Raw genomic sequence first — 21,097 nt, 5'->3', positions numbered from 1 at the left:
TATATATATATATATATATATATGTATATATATATATATATATATATATATATATATATATATATATATATATATATAAACTGCTGAAAAAAGTTAAAGGAACACTTTAAAAACACATCAGATCTCGATAGGAAAAAAAATCCTGCTGGATATCTATACTGATATGGACTGGGTAATGTGTTAGGAACGAAGGGATGCCACATCGTTTGATGGAAATGGAAATTATCAACCTACAAAGGGCTGAATTCAAAGATACCCCGAAAATCAAAGTGAAAAAAATGATGCAGCAGGCTAGACCATTTTGCTGAAATTTCAATGCAGCAAATCAAATTCGTACTCAGTAGTTTGTATGGCCCCCACGTGCTTATATGCATGCTTGACAACATCGGATGGTGTCCTGGGGGATCTCCTCCCAGATCTGGACAAGTGCATCACTGAGCACCTGGACACTCTGAGGTGCAACCGGGTGGCAAAAGACAGCCCGAAACATAATGTCCCAGAGGTGTTCTATTGGATTTAGGTCAGGGGAGCATGGGGGCTAGTCAATGGTATCAATTCCTTCATCCAGGCTGTAGCAGCCCCACATTTGTGCAAGTCGGACCACATCGCAGTGGAGCTGATCCCAGCCTATACTCCCATGATCTGCAAGATGAAACCGACTACCAGAACAGTACAGGTATGGACTGAGGAGGCATCTTCAGCATTACAGGAATGTTTTGACCATACTGACTGGGGAGTGATCAAAGAGGGCTCAGATCTAGAGGGATTTACATCATCTGTCATATCCTATGTGCAGATCTGTACTGATGCTGTCCTGCCCACGAAGGCCTTTAGGGTGTTTCCTAATCAGAAACATGACTGGACAGTACGGTGAGGTCCCTGCTTAAAGTCCGGGATGCTGCATATACAGTAGGTCAGGCAACAGGCTGGCATATAGCAAAGCTCGAAAAGAACTAAAAAAAGGAATAAACCTGGCAAAATACAGATATAAACAGCTTATTGAGGAGTATTTTGATAACAACGACCCACAGAACATGTGGAGAGGCTTAAAGACCATAACAGATTATAAGCGCGGCGATCAGCAGGTCAGCTATGACCCTAGTCTCCCTGACACCTTGAACAGTTTCTTTGCACGCTTTGATGCATCTAGCAGCAGGGAGACTATACATCTCCCTTGGCTGGAGGAGCAGCATCAGCCTCTAGTTCTGCAACTACATCAAGTAAGGTCCACCCTGAGGAGGATCAATACCAACAGAGCTGTAGAACCAGATAAGGTGTCGGGTAATACACTGAAACTATGTGCTGATCAATTGGCAGGAGTCTTTCTGGACATGTTCAACCTTTCTCTACAACTTGCAATGGTCCCTGTCTGCCTCAAATCTTCCACTATTGTGCCAGTGCCTAAAAATCAGCGGTCACCTGCCTTAATGATTACCGCACTTTGGCTCTGAACTCAGTAATAGAGAATCCTCCTAAAGTACATCAAGATTGCCATCCCTGCTGGATTTGACAACCATCAGTTTGCCTACAGGAAGAACAGATCTACAGAGGATGCCGTCTCAATAGCACTTCATACAGCCCTGACTCATCTGCAGTGCCCTACCACTTATGTTAGGATACTATTCATCAATTTTAGTTCAGCGTTTAACACCGTAACCCCAGACAAGCTGGTACAAAAGCTTTGTAATCTGGGTCTGTCCACGTTGTGTCTCTGGAACAGGCCTCAGGTGGTTAGAATTGGAGATTGTACATCAACCACGCTGGTTCTGAACACAGGCACGCCACAGGGTTGTGTGCTCAGCCCAGCACTCTTCACGTTATTTACGCACGATTGCTCTGCCATCCATGCCACAAATATGGTTGTGAAGTTTGCGGATGATATGACCGTGGTGGGTCTCATATCAGACAATGATAAGACTCACTACAGAGACGAGATACAACACCTAGCACTATGGTGCTCAGCCAACAACCTCATCTTGAACACCAGCAAGACCAAAGAGATCATTGTGGACTATAGGAGGTCCAGAAGAACAGAACACGCTCCTATATTCATACATGAGGAGGCTGTAATGTGTGTGGACAATATCAAGTTCTTGGGTATCCACATCACATTGGATCTGACCTGGTCTTTGAACACATCTCACCTGGTAAAGAAGGCCCAACAAAGACACTTCTTCCTCAGGAAGATGAGACGTGCTGGATTCTTCTCTCTGCTTCTCACAAACTTGTACAGATCCACTATAGAAAGCATTCTCTTTCATAGTATGACTGTGTGGTATGGCAGCTGCACAGCACAGGACAGGAAGGACTTGGCACGGGTGGTGAGAAAAGCACAGGGGATAGTGGGAAGTCCTCTCCTAGACCTGGACTCTGTATATGCTGGAAGGGTGCAGAAGAGGGCCAAATGTATAGCTGTACTGTTTGTACCACTTCCTTCGGGAAAGCGGTACAGAAACATAAAAACACGTACCAACAGACTGAAAGACAGCTTTTTCTCCAGAGCTGTGAAGTCCATCTGCCCCTGATGGTACACACACATAAATCTACATCTACCCCTAATCCGGCCCCCTGTAGACATGCACATGCACTTTCCCTCGCAAACACACACACACTCGTATTCCTCCCCTGCAGACCCACGCATACAGATTGCTGGTCCCTGCTGGCGTAGTACCTCAGGAAAAGTCTGGACCTGATGATGTTTTATTGTTGCTGTATTTTATACTTATTATGTTTATTTTATTATTTATAGTGTTTTGTGTATTTTAAGCATTCTGCCTTGAAGCTGAGTCCTACCAACATGTGTATGCATAATGACAATAAAGAATTCTATCTATCTATCTATCTATCTATCTATCTATCTATCTATCTATCTATCTATCTATCTATCTATCTATCTATCTATCTATCTATCTATCTATCTATCTATCTATCTATCTATCTATCTATCTATCTATCTATCTATCTATCTATCTAGGGTCTGACAATGGGTCCAAATATTTCATCCCGATACCTATTGGCAGTCAAGGTGCCATTGTCTAGCCAGTAGAGGTCTGTGCATCCCTCCTTGGATATGCTTCCCCAGACCATCACTGACCCACCACCAAACCGGTCGTGCTGAATGATGTTACAGGCAGTATAAAGTTCTCCACGGCCTCTGCAGACCCTTTTACATCTGTCACATGTACTCCGGGTGAACCTGCTCTCTTCTGTGAAAAGCACAGGGAGCCAGTGGTGGACCTGTCAATTTTGGTATTCTATGGCAAATGCCAATCGAGCTCCAAGGTGCCAGGCAGTGAGCACAGGGCCCACTCGATGATGTTGAGCCCTCAGGCAACTCTCATTAAGTCTGTTTATGATTGTTTGGTCAGAGACATTCACACCAGTGGCCTGCTGGAGGTCATCTTGTAGGGCTCTGGCAGTGCTCATCCTGTTTCTCCTTGCCTAATCATGTCTCCTCTTAATCTTTTTTGTGCTTAAATTGAAAAGGCTCAGCTCTTTTAATGGTCCTTTGGTAACTCATTTCTCATGGCCCTGGAATCAGCCTAGTCGCTCTGCTCTAGACTTTTCCCTGCACTGTTATGTCCTTTTTGTAGCCTGGAGACCAAAACTGTACACAGTTCTCTAGGTGAGATGTAACCACTGTGTTATAAAGCTTCATCATAACCTCCTTAGACATGTACTCTATACATTATGCTATAAAAACTAATATTCTGTTAGCCTTCTTAATGGCTTCTGAACGCTGTCTGGCACTATGACTGTCCAAGTCTCTTTGTAATGATTCAATGAATTTTAGATTATCTGCCAATCCATCCAGCTTAGTAGCATCATCTGCAAACTTTACCAGCTTGTTACTTATATTTCTCTCCAAATCATTTATATACATTAAAAATAGCAGTGAGCCCTAGCACAGACCCCTGTGGAACATCACTCCTAACTTTATCAAACATTCCTCACATTTCCTGTCACTCTACATTTACACAGATTGTTATTGACACAAAACAAACATGAAACAAAATTATTTTAAATAACTATATAGTATTTACACTATACAATTCCAGACACCTTACACGCGGATAAACAGACTTCAGCTCTGAGAATTTTGCATCTGACTTGACTTCAGCTGCCTCGGTGTGGAATGGCATAGCAGGCTGTTTGCTGCCAGTGCTGATTAACACATTTCAAAACAAAAACGCTGATGAGAAGGTGCGAGGTGATTTAATGTGGCCCAGCATCACACATATTTTCGTAGGCTTCAGGGATTCTAGTGTTAAGAAAGTCACTGATTACTTCTAAAAACTCCTACTCTTGTGCTCCACTATTTGCAAGGTTAGCCCAGTTAATATTTTGGTAGTTAAAGTCCCCCATGAACATAATATATCCCTGTAAACTTGCCTTTTGCATTGAATTACTGACTGCATTGGGCGGTCTAAAACACGCTCCTAAAATAAGGCCACTTTCTCTAATGCTTTCCAGCCAGATGTCCTCACTAGGATGGGGCTCATTGTCCAATTAAAGAGGACATGTGTTTAAATTCTATTTGACTATAAACAGCAACTCACCTCCTTTTCTGTTCTGTCTAACCTTCCTAAAAAATGTGTATCCCTACATTTTATACTTATCCTCAGCTTTTTTATTTAGCCAAGTTTCTGTGATTGTCATAATATCATAATTATGCTCCACTACATACAACTCCAACTGACTTATTTTATTTTAGTTACTTCTAGCATTAAGGTAAGCTATTTTTAATGTATTACTCATCTTACTTTTGCATTTAAACCTTGGGTTAGAATTTACATTGTTATGCATTTTTATTTTTACATTATTGTTACTTCCTTCATGTACAATTATAAACCTGCCCTGTCCTAAACTCTATGCCCCTCTTACTTTTGTTTAAACATGCTCATATTCCTCCCCAACATATTTGTACCCCTCCTGTTTAGATGTAACCCGTCGTGGTGGAACAGGTTATATGTGTTCAAAAAAGAGTCTCTATGCCCCATAAACCTATACCCTTTAACCCTACAACAAGATTTGAGCCACATGTTAAGCCTTCTAGTCTTCTCAGTCTTACCCCGACTGGTGCGTGGCACAAGCAGAACTTCGCAGAAGACTACCTTTTCAGTTGTGCTACTCTGGCCGGCTCCTAACTCTTAAAATTTGGATCACAAAACTTTTAGACTAACCTTATTTAAGTCATTTGTTCCAATGGATCCACCCCTGCTCTGACTAAGAGCCTATCAACCCTTGCTGGGAGGTCTCCTACCGGTGCACCCAGAAGGCAACAGACAATGCAAGACTCTTTGGCTTTGGAGCAACCTGCGCTTCAGTAGTCTTAATGATTAAATCTCCAACTATCATTACCTCTGTCTTTCTGGGAACTGATGTGGCCAATTGGGGCTCCACAGGCCTGCCCACCACGTCAGTTACCTGTAAACAGTTCAACACTTCCAGTGCTGAGATTGAAGTCCCCGGACAGTGTGCACCCTTTACCTTGCACCTTGTGACTGTAACCCAGCTATCTCTGTATGTCTGGTCTGGAGTCTCCTCTTGTACCCCCTTAGGTTTACACATTACATCTATAAAGGACACCAGGGCCAGGTCCACCAATTCTCTACTAAAAGGCATGCCAGCCAACTCCTCCTCCAGATCAGCGACCCTGAGCTCGAGGTGCTGGATCAGCTGGCATCTATTGCAAATGTAGCCCTCATGGAAGACTGGATCCTCCAACCTGTCATCTGAAAAGTTCAACATCTGACAGGACCTGCATTGTACTGGCCTCATTATTGAAATTTGACTTTGGATTATGAAAACTGCCCAACGTTTTTTTTTAATTAAATGACTTTACTTAAATGATAAAACTAAAAAATTAGCAAAAAATAGATTGAAGAACTGTTAAAGTTATTTTACTCCTACAGGTCCCATAAGCTCCTGTAATATTCTCCCCCTAGACTGCCTGCTGTTTATCTATCTAGGAAGTTAAGTTTACTTTTCTTTCTCTGCTCTCCTAACTTTGTGCTCCTCTTATTCCTTACTTAAAAACTCTCCACTCACACCATTTGTATTCCTTCATATTAATGAACCCTTACGCTGTGGCCCTCTTAACTGCTCTGCTTTCCTGATCACTAAAAATTGCTCAGTCTAGAAAAACTCACGGAATGTCAAATGCTAGTTAATTTCTTACTGTCTTATCTGCTCCTACAGCCACATGTGCCTGATCGGCACCTTAACACTAGTCACCTGCGTATGTAACACGGAGCACTTCTCCTTACTGCTTTAAAGTCAGCTGCATATCTTTACTTAAAATGAATGCTTTCTTACTTATGAACATGTGTGCCCTCAGTTATCTATTAGCATTACTGTTTGACTGTATGAGTGCTGTTTGCCGCTCTATCAAAATTTTCTGTATATGCCCCGACTTTTTTCCCCACTTAAGAAACGGTATTACTGTTACTTTTAACTATCTGTTGCTACAACAATTATTATTTACTTATAGAGATGCCGGTGTAAGATACATCTGCATACTGCCTTTCCTTGCGGATGCAAGTCTGAGTACAAATAAAAACAAGTGCAAGTAACTTTTCCAAATGCTTCTCAAACACTCAGCTACTTTTGCTCCTGTGCGATTGAAAAACAAAAGCAAAAAAAACTTCCTAATGGGAAAAAAAGTTTAAACAATTTCTGCACAGATCCTTAGCTGGAACCAAAAAGCACAGTTTTTAGGACTAAATGTATTTTTTAATTAAGTCTTACACCTCAGAACACACAACTGTCAGCATCTTCTCTTCCGCTCGCAAGGATGACATCAACACATCTCAGTCTCCAATCAGCTCCTCTCACCCACCTGATCAGCCCTCTCACCCACCTGATCAGTGTTTCAAAATTATTTCTAGGAATTGCACTAAAAGTCTGACTAGGATAATAATTTGTCCTACCTCAGAGTAGGACATGTGAACTATTTATGAAGTGTCCTGCTCCCACTCCCAGCTAGGAGTACAATCTCCTCAACTTCTCCTGCTGGATTCAATAAACAATAAAAGGGTGATTGGTAGGAAACTGCGGATTTGGGGCTTGAGATTTTCTTGTGAGGAGAATACAGTGATGTGTATGATAGTGTGTTTTACTGTGACTTTGTATTGAAAATATGGAGTATGTGCTATTTATAAACAAATGCACTGCACTCATGTGGGGTGATGTGGACGAGAATCATAAATAGAATTGATTTTACATGTACTATGCAGCAGCAGAAAAAAACACACATAATCATGGAAATGTGAAAGAGGTTTAGGGGAGCAATATTCCCTTTTTCCCCAAATCATATAAACTTTAAAACAATCCAAAAATCTTTTTGGTGAGTTTCATATTTCACAATTGTAAAATTGCCTACAAAAAGAATTTTAGTGTCAGTCACAAAACTCAATGTGAATCAAAACTTGCCTATTTCACTTGTCACTAGTCACTGTGCCTTGCATGATTGCCCTTTCCAAGACTGATTTCTACATTGCCTTCAGAACAGGTTATGGGTGCCAGGAACACTGTAGTGAAATAAGCAGGTATAAGGAAATGTTTAAAAGACAACCACCCACCACGCAAAGAAAATGAACATGCATAGGAAATGCTCCAATGTGTAGGTGTGTTTCACTAACATCAAGATCAGAATGGGACCAGGCAGACCAGGCAGCTAATTTGGACAGTGCGTTTGTGGAGACCTGAGAGTAGAATGGCTTTGGAATGGCGTAAAAGTTTTTTGTTTTTTATTTTATTCTTTATTTCGCCTTATACAACTTCTTGTATTAGGAATTTGTTAGTTTTCACATACCCCTTGGGGTCAAGGCACAGGGTCAGCCGTTGTACAGCGCCCCTGGAGCAATTGAAGGTTAAGGGCCTTGCTCAAGGGCCCAGCAGAGAAGGATCTCTTTTGGCAGTGACAGGGATTCGAACCGGCAACCTTTGGGATACCAGCGCAGATCCTTAGCCTCAGAGCCACCACTCCGCCCCATAAAAAAGTTCTATTCATAATCACCGCTAGTTTAAAAGTTCTATTTTATTTCATTTTTTAAGCGCATTGCCAATGTGTAGATGCTGTGATGGGTTGTTTCCCTACACAGACTTAGTTCGTGGTCAGGTGCTGCCAGGTAAAGCTCTAGACCCCTGCTCCCCTTAATTTTTTAAGTGGCTTTGAGAAAATTATGTTATTTCCATTTTTGTGAATATAGAATCAAAGATTTACACAACTAAAATGCTTTCAGTGAACATTGCAGTGAAAGTTTACAATCTTTTAAAATAAATAAAATAAGACTGTACAATTGTTAAAAGAAATATAATATAATAAAGAAACACAATAAGGGCAGCATGGACATCTTAGCATTTGTATTTCTCTCCAGAATCAAACATAGTGAGATATGTTGTCCAAGAAAAATAATAGATATGAATTTAGCCATAATCAGCATAATGCATATGTAATGTAAAGAGCCTATCAGAGAGGACACTAGACTGACATCAGACAAGGAAACTTCTGAATACAAGTGAGGATAGACAAGGCAGTAATCCTGTGAATGTATAATGGATTCTTCAGGCACACAAAGAGAGAGGTTGTGGCATCCTGACAGAAAACACACAAGAGACCTTCAGCACACCAGAGGCCACCAGGTATGCTCCACAATGGACAGGTAAGCTCCTGTTATTTATGAATATGGACAGTTATCTCAGATACCACCTGTCCTATGAATACAAAGCCCTATGATTTATTATGAGGAACTGACATCATCAGCCAAGGAGCAGTGTCTTTATGGCCCTGATTATTTATGGGCCCATAGCAGACCCCAAACCACAATGTAAACCTGTTCACTCATAGTTACCATTAAAGTGAACTTCTTCCTGCCCATGGGTAGCTGAGCCTGGAATCAGAGGTTATGTCTTAATTACTGACTGACCAAAAAGATCAGTGACAGTGAGTGAGAAAAAGAACATGAGGAGAAGGAAAGCAAGCCTAGTGACATTATTTAAAGCTAATTAAGCAGAATTTCAACCTAGCTGTAAATCATTCTGATTGGTATAACTCCCGAATACCACAAGTTTTATTTCTATTACCAATTCTAACTCAATGTTGTCCCCTACACACTGATTTATCCCTAACTATTATGCGAGCCATGAGTCACACACTGGACAACACGCTCAGTGCTATTTAATTTGTCTTGTGCTTTGCATTTGTAGTGGGCACATGCAGTCCCCATCATAACTCACGATTTACTAGTGGGTCGTTTCCTTTTCTTGCTGGCATACACTGAAGTATTCATTCTTCTGCTGCACATCTACAAATAAACAGAAAATATGCATTTGTTAGCCTCTGAAATTCTAAACAACTAGTTCTGAAATAACCAACTTCAGGATAGCTGAGTTCATATTTGAAGGTCAGTATGTTGCTCATTACGTAATAGGACCTGAAACAAATGGACACACTGAAAACTCAATAGCTTTTATTTTAAATTTGGTATGAGTGCTATGCATATTAAAAAAAATTAAACAACATAACAGATGGCAAAAATAGAGTCTGTTTTAAGTTCAATAAAATGCGTAATTATTAAACGAAACCTGCGTGATTTTTTTAAAGTAAAAAAAACATTTTTTATAAAATGTTTTAATAAAAATGAGATTTCTACTGAAGAAAGTATTTGTGTAATGATTCCTTACTTAATTGCTTGAAGAAAAATGGTTACATAAAGAAGAACAAATCATTTACATTTTTTTTGTTTAATGTGCCTTTAAAGTTAAAGAAAACTTACCGTAAAATTACATCATTCATTCAACCTTTAAATACACATGATAAAGGTAAAACTAACCAATTATTACATTTTATTAGACAAGTTCTGAAAAAGAATGCCAGATATGGAGATGCCTCTGAGAATGTAGTTTGCTCTTCATCTTAGGCTTGGCTACCAAGATAGCAAAAACAGAAAGCCACTTTCTGAATCCTAGCTGTGCATACTTTACCAGGATCAAGGCATACAGAAAAGATTTTGGATTGTGTACAGTTAAAGATAATATATTCTTATTTTTTCATAAAAACTCATAAAAACACATATATATCACATTGACTAAAAAGGCAGAAAATTAAAAAGAAGAAAAATTCTGACTTGGCAGTCACAGTCACAGTGAGTCATTATGCAGACATATTGCTGTTGGTATAAAGGAGCCCCAGTAGCGTCTCCTGACACTCTTCTGCTGAGTAATTCATTGGCTGAAAGTCCTCACTGTTAGTGTGTATAAGCGAGGATGTGCAGCATTGTTCATAATGGCTCTCAGTTTTGTTTTAATTCTCTCCTTCGCTACAACCTCCAGGAGCTTCAGAGTGTATCCCATAACGGAGCCTGCCCTTTTAATTAGCTTGTTGATTTGGTGGGTCTCTTTTGAAGTGATGTTACCAGTCCAGCACACCACAGTGTAGAAAACTGCAAAAGTTGTAGAAGATGTGAAGGATGTCACTCCCCATATTAAAGGAATGCAATCTCTTAAGAAAAAAGAGCCTGCTTTGCCCATCTTATATAGTTCCTCTGTGTGCCTGAGACCAGTCCAATCTGTCATTAATGTGGACACCAAACGCTCTTGTAGTCAAGCACCACTTCTACATCCGCTGCCTGAATAGTGAGTGGATATAGAGGCTCTTGAGTATGGTGAAAGTCAATAACCAGTTCCTTGGTTTTGCTAATGTCTATTTGCAGACAATTCTTTCTCCATCAAGAAACAAAGTTTTCTCGTTGACTCCTATATTCTGTGTCATTTCCATTATCAACACACCCCATAAGTGCAGAATCATTAGAGAATTTCTGCAAGTGACATGACCTTGTGTTATATTTAAAGTGTGAGATGTACAGAGTGAACAGAGAATCAGATAGGACTGATCCTTGTGGATCTCCAGTGTTGCTCACATTCATATCAGGAACAAAATGCACTTTTACCTAAGACTATGGTGTGATTTCCACCAGAATTAACTGTAACTGTGATTCTTTTATCTTATAGGTGTCTTGCGCCTTTTTTTAACTATCCACTGATTGGCAGAACTGCGCACCAAGGCATGCAAGGGAGCAGGTTTAGAAACTTTACTCTGTCTTTATAATTTGTTACTAGCCGAAGCCCGCCATAGCATACGGCGGTGTAAGAATAGGAACGGAAAATGGTGAGAAAGGAATTCAGAAATCAAGAAGAAATAAATACTTCTTGAAAGACGCAGTATCCATATAGAATTTCCGGCCAAGCAGGATTACATGTAAAAGTGATAAATAAATCAGGCTTTCCGAATTTATTATTACTATAGCCATGGCATCCTGATAGTTTTGTTGCATGTATCTTGGACTTCCTGGAAATGTGGACGGTAATATGATCATTTTGCCTACACAAACGTTGTTATTTTCTGCGTTTGCTTGCAGTGCGTCTGATAGTTCGACGCGCAAATCTTGTTGATGTAATCTGAGATAATTGAAACGCGCGCCCTCTGTTTTAACATACGCATCTACAACGTACTGTTGGAATAGTTTGCCGTTGGAGTGCAAAACACTAAATGTATTCCTCATTGCTAATCTGTACACGTAAAATTGGCATTGAGTAAGCCTTATTCGCGTGGCGGTTCTTTTATCAGGAACATGTTGTAAATCTTTGTGCCAGCCAATGTCTCCGTAAGGGAATAAAAGTGGGTAAACCATAGGATCGCAATTCATATTGAGCGTGGAAATCTATTTACAGGAGTTGCCTATGGGATAGATGCAAATGTCCCTTTCGGCAGGCGTTTCGCCATCATCTCCGACGAAAATCGCTGCAACATCGGTGTGACATGTCAGGGCATTGTATCGTCGTAAATCCTGCCTAGGGATTTCCTTGTAAACCATTCGTACAGATGCTGTTGGATTGGACTGAGCGATTTCATGCATGTGTTTGTATGATTTAGCGAAGGGGTTGATGGTTCTGAGCATGGAATCTAGCTGGAGAAGTACAGTTTCGCTGCATGTAGAATTTGCTTTATTTTGTAAGTGTACTTCAGTAGCTTGCGCTGTGTCAAAAACATACAACTGCCCATATCCTGGAGAGGTAGAAGTGTTAGCGTATAGTGGAGAGATTTGGTGATAAATTTGCCCGTGTATTTTAAAACAGTATGGTCCGTGGCCAGGAGGTTGAGTTATCTGTGCACCCATGGAAGCAAACATTAGAGAAGGGTTGTATTCTCGAAATGTGTTCACAATAATTTTTAGCTTCTGATGTCTGCTGTGTAAGAAGCTGTTGTAAAGACACAGGTGGCTCCCGCAAGTGTGGTAAAGCTACTTTACCATTATGGCAGCACCTTGAGTACTTGTTGGATGTATTACGTTCAGCAGGCCAGTATAGTGCATGACATGGAAGATGACGAATAGGAATCGAGAAATGCCGTGTCGGCTGCGTGTGGGCGGGACTGGTTTTGAAGTGGAAGCAGGACGAACCAGAAGAGAAATATATATAAGAGATTACTTAATATACCAAAAGCAGAAACAAAGCAAATGAATGTGATAATCAAACCACACAACCTGGATAATTAACAGAAGAGACAGACAGCGCTACCCAAACCAAACCATAGTTGTAGCTCAGACGTCTCACGCCATAGAGATATCCTAGTGATTGTGTTCATCCTGCTGCTGCTCAGTGTCTGACTTTATAAAGTCTAATGTGTTTCTGGTCCTGAGATGGTACGCTTGACTAATTTTATGGAATATGTGAGCTGTCTAGGCCCTGCTTGTGACATTTAAATGTCACCATTTAATGAATGTATTTGGTATTTGTGCAACTAGCTAGAAATGTACGCTAAGCAGGTTGTGCTGTTCAAGTATTTTTTGAGCAGTCTTTAACCTTTAACAAAAATACACCAAAGTTCCCACAAGTTACAAAGTCTAAAAATATGTTAACTGAGAAAGCCTACATTAATATGTCATACTTACGCCTTCATATGACTTATGCAGACTAATGCAGACTTATTGTCTTTAAATTCTTTAAACATTTTTAAGCTAAAAAAAGATAAAGTATATCCTTAAAATGTTACTACAATAATTAAATAATAATTCCCAAATGGTCAGTTGGTCCTATGTGCTTTGTTGCTTAACCTAACATTGCAATTGGGGTTTGATGGTCCTCAGGGTACTGCTTTCAACAAAGCTACTCAATAACTTGCTGCATATATCCACAGTCCTGTCATTTGTGTGAAGGTATTCTGTGTACATGCAGAATTTATTGTTAACCAGCTGTGACCAGTGCTTGTGTAGGTCCCTGCTAGTAGAATGGTAGTCTCAGCATCAGATGCTTTAACTATAGAATAGCAGAGCTTAGCTCTAATGATAGACAAGGGAGGAACAAAATCTGTGAAAAAAGGCCACATGTGCAAGCAATATAAGGTGTAAGTAATTCTAAATAAGATGCTCCTAATTAAACACCTCAGCAGGTATATACACTATATTTTGCAGTAACTTCATTTGAATCCAAATATTTCATGTGAACACCTCCAATTCAAGAATTTTACAATGGATTCTGCACATAATACTCCATTTTACACCGTCTGTTTACACACACACACTGGTGATATCTGCAACATCTCAATAATCAAAACATTTGCTTTAGTTCATCTAGCCATTTGTCTACCCATTTTCCAAACCTTTTTTTCTATCACTAGAGGGCTTTGCCCCCTGCTGGCTTCACTCACCAACCCCCGGGCCTTTGCTACATGAAAGCCACTTTGCGGTTCTGTCGCTTGCGTACAGGGATGCGGATGTACAATTTAAATAGATGGTTATTTTCATGGGAATTGTTACATATGCATAATAGAACTAACTATTTTACATTGCAGTGATCAATTAACCTTATTAAAAAATAGTAAAAAGTAAAAATTTGAAAGTAAATTATGTTTCATGTTGCATTAGAGTTTTTCATTACGTTATATGACTTCGTTTTGTTTGGCTTTGAAATTAACACGCAAATATTTTTTAAACTTACACTTAAAACTTCAATTAAAACAATTTTTTGAATTAATTTTTTGTCAATATCGTACTGAATTTTATTCTGTGTTTGGACTTACATCATGACAACGCAACGTATAACTGCCCGTGAGAGAATTTCGTTAATTCTCTCTAAGAAATAAACCGACTTTTTGGAATGTTTGGCTCTGAGATTTGTTAATTGTCTTTGCAAAATCTATTCTAATGGGAAACGGTTAACGATTTAATATGAATAGCATATCAAGATCTCCTTTGTTGTCTAATGTTATCTGGGGAAGATGTACTATATTACCTCACAGGTGGTGCAGTGGTAGTGCTGCTGCTTTGCAGTAAGGAGGTTGTGGGTTTGTTTCCCGGGTCCTCCCTGTGTGGAGAGCGCTTTGAGTAGTGAGAAAAGTGCTATATAAATGTAAAGAATTATTACCTTACTTGGATACATTATTCTTTCAACAGTAATTCAGGCGGTGGAAGACCGGTTATAGTTATTAATCAGAATATTGCAAGTTGATGTTTTTCATCTTCTACATGATCACCACCAACTGTTTCAGCATTGTCTTTTGATACGCATTTAACCAATTTGCTGTGTAACCAAGCAACAAATTTCATGTTAATTCATTTGACTTTATCGTTTCTCTGTGCTAGGATTGCCCCAGTACTCATTTTTTCTGTTGATATCCCTTTGGGATGAAATTCATCAATCAGTTTTGGACATAATACGTCTTCTTTAATTGGGAACTTAAAGAAAATGTAAACATTTATAAGAGCTGAGAGAGCAGGAAATATGTCTGTCAAAAGCATTCACAAGAATGAGATGTGAGTGGACAGTGTGCGTGTTTGAATATGGTTGAGAGGAGGGTGTGACTTGAAACAATCTTATGTCAAAAGTCTCGTCTCACCGGACTTTAAAAAATCTTCAAAAAAGTCTTGTCTTGTCGCAGGATTTTTTTTTTATGTAATAGAGAGATATGGTTGTGCTGTGCTGGAGTCTGCTTTGGTAACACTAAGTATGAGGTTGGAATGTATCTTAAACTGGATGTCAGTCCATTTCAAAACTGTGTTTAGAATACGTGAGGAAATCAGAATAACCAGAGAAAGGTTGATTACAAACTGACCAGTACTTTATTTCTTAGATTACATGTTTCTCTGATTTAACTTTTTTACGTTAATTTGAAGTAATTATATTTTGTTTTTTATATTGTTTAAGTTCAAGTCCACTTTACTGGTATGGGTATAACATACTTATGCAAGAAATAAACATGCAGTTGTCAGTATTATTGGCTTTTCAATAGTCTTTTACAGGGCTTGAAGTGGGGCGGTTTTGTTGTATCGCACTGTTGGAATGTCCAAAGGGGACAAACTACAAGTCACTATTAAGTCTCATTTTGGTGTTTTGCGCCACAGAAAACTTGAAGGAGGGCCACCCCCCCACTCTTCAAACAAATGTTGGTAAACTGCAAAGCTCAAAACTCACACTTAATAGGGTACTGGCACTTACGTACTGTATATCCACTTTACGAACTGTGGATAATAACTGTGCCTTAATCATCTAGTGGTGGAAATTACTGTGTGTGACAATTGAAAATGGAAAAGAGTGACCATACAGGGTGGCTGATGTCTCACCACCCTCTTGAAATGCCCAAGTGCTGAACCAGGATGTAATGTGGCCAGGATGTAATGAACCAGGATCCAGGATGTAATGTGTAGTATGAACTCTGTAGAGGTTGGTGAGTATAGGTCAGGGGTCTCCAACCTTTTTTCCCCTGAGAATTACTTTTAAAAACTGAAAATGGCTGAGAGCTACTCATGTTTTCTAACGTTTATTCTCATAGCTTGGGTGGCGCAGTGGGTAGCGCTGCTGCCTCGCAGTTGGGAGACCTGGGGACCTGGGTTCGCTTCCCGGGTCCTCCCTGCGTGGAGTTTGCATTTTCTCCCCGTGTCTGCGTGGGTTTCCTCCGGGTGCTCCGGTTTCCTCCCACAGTCCAAAGACATGCAGGTTAGGTGGATTGGCGATTCTAAATTGGCCCTAGTGTGTGCATGGTGTGTGGGTGTGTTTGTGTGTGTCCTGTGGTGGGTTGGCACCCTGCCCAGGATTGATTCCTGCCTTGTGCCCTGTGTTGGCTGGGATTGGCTCCAGCAGACCCCCGTGACCCTGTGTTCGGATTCAGCGGGTTGGAAAATGGATGGATTCTCATAGCTTATTTTAACCCAAACAAACTGAATAAGCTTGTTTTGCTTGAACATTTACAAAATGTTGGTGTCCATGAGTCACATTTTGCATTAAAACATCACAAAAAATATTTAGATCACCTGCAAGTACATTTTGTATGTCTGTATGCATTTTCTAGTGTATCTCACACTATTGAATTAAAACATGAATGCTGTCAAAACAAAACAATGCAATTACAAACATACAGATATTACTTATTCATTTGTCATTGTGTTACATGTCACTGTTTCACTTCACAAGAGTATTCACATGTCCAGTTGCATGTGTGATGTGTTTTTTAGTTAGTCAGATGACTAGCACTGCATGGAGTCAACAAGAGAGGTGTATGGTGGAGTGTAGCCACTTAGGTTCACTCTTATGGAGTTATTTAAATGTTCGTCTGTCAGTCTTGTTCTGAACTTTGATTTCATGACATTCATGTCAGAAAAGGCAGACTCACAGAGGTATGGAGAGCCAAACAAAGCAGACATTTTCAGAGCTGCTTGGTGAAGATTCTTATAGTTATCTGGCTCTACTAAGATCCAGAAATGCTAAGAATGCTGTGGAGACTTTAACAGCAACATTATTTTGAAGGTTTACTAATATATAATATATAAAATCCAATGTCTGTCTGTCTGTTTGTGTATCTGCTTTTCACGAGAGAACTACTTAACGGATTTAGATTGGGTTTTTTTCTATAATTTGCTTGAACATTACGGTTGATTTTGCAACTCATTTCACTATGTATCATAGTTCGCTTGCGGTACCGATTTATTTGCACAAATCCGAGAAACACGCAGCAGGCTGAGGGAAGGGGCCTTCCTCACTCACTCGCCAGCTTCGGGGCGTGTTCCTTAACTCCGCTTACCTAGCGAACAAAAGTACAATTGAATTCAACTTTGTTTGATATTTAAAATAAAGTTTTACTGAGGTCTTAATGAGTTTGAGTCCGGATATTCTCTTAAGTTAATGGCACATTGAAAAGATAGATTGCAATTCAGATTGTGGATTTTGAGTTTGTGTTAAAAGGATCGTCATATGATTTTTTGGAAAGATTGCTCACCCCTAATTTGACTAATCAAGTTTTCAAATTTATGTAGGATTCATTAACCCTTTGGCGAGCTACTTGGTAAGGGGTTGCGAGCTACTGGTAGCTCGCAAGCGACATGTTGGAGACCCCTGGTATAGGTGGAAACACAAAGACATTCCTTAGAAGCTGAAGGAACTAGTTTGGTTGCGGGTGACGAAAATATGCTGCGTATGAGTGAGGGAATTGGCGAACTACAGTAGTTTGGTTGCGTGCGGCGAAAGTACGCAGCATATGAGTGAGGGAGTTTTGGCGAACTACAGTACAGTAGTTTGGTTGCGCGTGGCGGAAGTACGCGGTGTTTGAAGAAGAGGAAAGCCATCACGATGGAAGTGAAATTAGATATTTTAAAGAGAGCAAAAACATTGGCTACGCGCTAAGCCATAGCCGCTCTACTGTAGCAACAATTATCAAGGAATAAGACCGTATCCTAGAGCATGTAAAGCCCCAATGAAATCAACTGTGATTAATAAACAGTGAAGTGGCATAATGTTTGAGATGGAAAGATTGCTAATTTTGTGGCTGGAAGACCAACATCAGTGGCGTATACCAGTAACTCTAATGTTGATTCAGGAGAAGGCTAAATGATTGTTTCAGGCAATAAAAAGTGAAAAGGGGGAAGGGAGTGAAAGTGAAGAGTTTGTGGCTAGTAGGGGTTGGTTCATGCATTTCAAAGCCTGTGCCAATTTGCATAACCTTAAGGTACAGGGTGAAGCTGCTAGTGTGGATGAGAAAGAAGCAAGCGAATTTCCTAATAGGATGGCTGAATTAATTAAAGAGGGGGGCTACTGTGCTGAACAAGTTTTTAATGTTGACGAGACAGGCTTTTTTTGGAAGCGTATGCCTAACAGGACCTATACCTCCAAGAAGGAGAAGAGTTACCAGGCCATAAAGCTGGCAAAGAGAGAATGACTTTTCTTCTTGGGGGGAATGCTGCAGGTGACTTCAAACTCAAGCCTCTGTTGGTGTACCAGGCAGAGTACTAAAGGGCATTTGGAAGAGTCAACTGTCAACTGCCTGTTGTCTGGAAGTCTAACAAGAAGGCATGGGTGACACTTCAGATTTTTGAGGAATGGCTTTCCAGCCATTTTGTGCCAGCAGTGAAGGACTACTGTGTTAGCAAGGGACTACCTTTTAAGGTGTTGCTAGTGCTGGACAATGCCTCAGGTCACCCTGCCCACTTGAGTGACTTTAACCCTAATGTCAAGGTGGTTTACCTTCCACCTAATACCACTTCCCTTTTACAGCCCATGGACCAAGGTGTCATTGCCTCTTTCAAGGCCTACTACCTCCAGAGGACATTTGCTATGGCCCTTAATGCAACTGAGAAGGACAAGAACCTGACACTCAAAGACTCTTGGAAGTCTGATAACATTACAATGCTGTACAAAACATTGCTTTTGTCTGGGATGAAGTGAGGCAAACAAACTTAAATGGTGTGTGGAAAAAACTGTGCCCCCAGTTTGTGTATGACTTCCATGGCTTTGAGGAGTCACTGGAGGCTGTAACAGAGAAGGTTGTTGCCATGGGTAAACAGCTTAATTTGGATGTGGAGGGTGAGGATGTCACAGAGCTGCTGGCATCACATGGAGAGGAGCTGTCTGCTGAGGACCTCATTCAGTTGGAGAAGCAACTGATTGAAGAGGAAGAGATAGAAACCCCAGAACCCAAGAAATTTACCACCAACGGTTTGGCAGAAGGTTTTTCTATGATAGAGGATGGGTTGGCAAAGTTTCAGGCTGAGGACCCCAGCGATGACAGATTCAGTAAGGTCTACAGGGCTTATAGGCAGATTTTGGAAGATAAGAACTCATCAACCTTCCAGACTAGCCTGGAACAATTCTTTAAGAAGGTAGAGAGGCCTGCAACAGATCCTGTACCCTCTACATCAGCTGCTTCTCAAGATGAAACACCTGTAGTACAGGTAGAATCATCTCCAGCTTCTTCCTCCCAATAGGTCACTCTCTCACACCTTCCAGTGTACAGGACAACCACAGGAATAAAGGAATTTTTTACACTCAATTTTTGTCATTTTTTCTGTTACTACAGTACAGTATACAGTACAGTATATCATTATTTCCTTTTTCTGTGGCTTAGTTGTGTTTTTATGTTCTAGATTATTATTTTACAACTGTGTTAGGATAGATAAGTGACTTGGGCTAGGGTGTGTTTTGACTTACACCAAAATTCGGGTTACATCGCTGTCGTAGGAACAGAACTGTGTCGTAACCTGAGTAGTTTCATTGTTGGGCCTTCTTGGTTACAACCAGGAAATGTTGTGCCCATTATGTGCTTCCAGTGTCGGTGACTTCCAAAAATCTCATGGTACTGATCCTCTCCACACTATCCTTCAGATGTAGATGGCATTGTGACCTAGGTAATGGTCATAATTATATCATAATGATATCATAGTAGGTACTACAGGAACTCAGAGAATCTATGCATCAAAAATTCTTTGAGACCAGTAAGTGGCCACACTACAGGAACAGTGAGTTCATGCCTGGTATAATGGTCAAGGTTCTGGTAAATAGAAAGAAGAATAAAAGGTTTTGGGCTTTGCCTTCACACTCTTACACTTTCACTGGCAACATCAGGTGCAAGGTAGAGTTTAACCCTGCAGTGGGCATAAGGCCAGTTTATAGTCACCTGTTAATTTAATCTGCAAAGCTTTGGGAAAGAGGGGAGCTCTTCATATACTGTAGATAGTTAATGTGCTGATCTGATTTCTGGTGCTGTAAGAGGATTGCAAAATACAGCACCAGAATGCTGCCCAATCAGCAAATACTGTAGAATAAAAGAAAATAAAGGTGGCACAGTGGTAGTGCTACCACCTTGTGGTGAAGAGATCAGGGTTCATGTCCTGGATGGAGTTTACATGTTCTCCCTGTGTCTGTGTGGGTTTCCTCCCACTTTCCGAAGATATGCAGGTTAGCTAAACTGGCCCTAGCGCAGTGGTTCTCAAACTGTGGGGCGGGCTCCCCTAGGGGGACACGAAGTAACAAAAAGGGAGGCGCGAAGATGTGAAAAAAAGAAAACAAGAATCGAAAATATGAAAAATACATCTATTAAAACCAAAACAAATTAACTTAAACTACATTCTGATACTAGAAAAATAAATATAGAGTTAGATAAATGTCGATAAAAGTTAAGTAGGTATAATAAAATATCCATCCATCCTTCAATCCGCTGAATCCGAACACAGGGTCACGGGGGTCTGCTGGAGCCAATCCCAGCCAACACAGGGCACAAGGCAGGAACCAATCCTGGGCGGGATGCCAACCTACCACAGGACACACATAAACTAGGGCCAATTTCAGAATCGCTAATCCACCTAACCTGCATGTCTTCGGACTGTGGGAGGAAACCGGAGTGCCCAGAGGAAACCCACGCAGACACGGGGAGAACATGCAAACTCCACGCAGGGAGGACCCGGGAAGCGAACCTGGGTCTCCTAACTGCGAGGCAGCAGCGCTACCACTGCTCCACCGTGCTGTCCATAATAAAATATGCATCGATGATATATCATTAATTAAAAAAGAACAAATTGGTATTAGTGGGCTCCTTTCAAAAAAAACGTCACAGGGGCGCAATTAAAACTGTTATGAAAACTCGGGTCGCAAACACTTAAAGGTTGAGAAACGCTGCCCTAGTGTGTTAGGAGTGTATGTGTGTTCATGCTCCAACTGAACCTACTGTCTGCTGGGAGTGTGTGTATCTTTGTGTTTGTCCAGCACCCCTGTGACCCTGGTCTGGATTAAGTGGGTTAGGAATGACAAAAGGAAATAAACATATTGAAATATACTC

The 21,097-nt window shown here is 40.5% G+C and overlaps 1 protein-coding gene across 1 annotated transcript in view; it reads right to left on the bottom strand.

The window, feature by feature from the left end:
- Positions 1 to 21,097, bottom strand: part of LOC114658130 (aryl hydrocarbon receptor-like) — a 104,000-nt gene that overhangs the window by 72,027 nt on the left and 10,876 nt on the right. The window contains exon 2 of the mRNA XM_028810188.2: positions 9,241 to 9,308. Coding sequence (XP_028666021.1) covers positions 9,241 to 9,308 — 68 coding nt within the window. The remainder of the gene's footprint in view (positions 1 to 9,240; positions 9,309 to 21,097) is intronic.

This window comes from Erpetoichthys calabaricus, chromosome 9 (genome assembly GCF_900747795.2).
Source record: "Erpetoichthys calabaricus chromosome 9, fErpCal1.3, whole genome shotgun sequence".
Taxonomy (NCBI): Eukaryota; Metazoa; Chordata; class Cladistia; order Polypteriformes; family Polypteridae; genus Erpetoichthys; species Erpetoichthys calabaricus.
The sequence above is the reverse complement of the archived record's forward strand: the minus strand, read 5'-3'. Positions and strand labels throughout refer to the sequence as shown.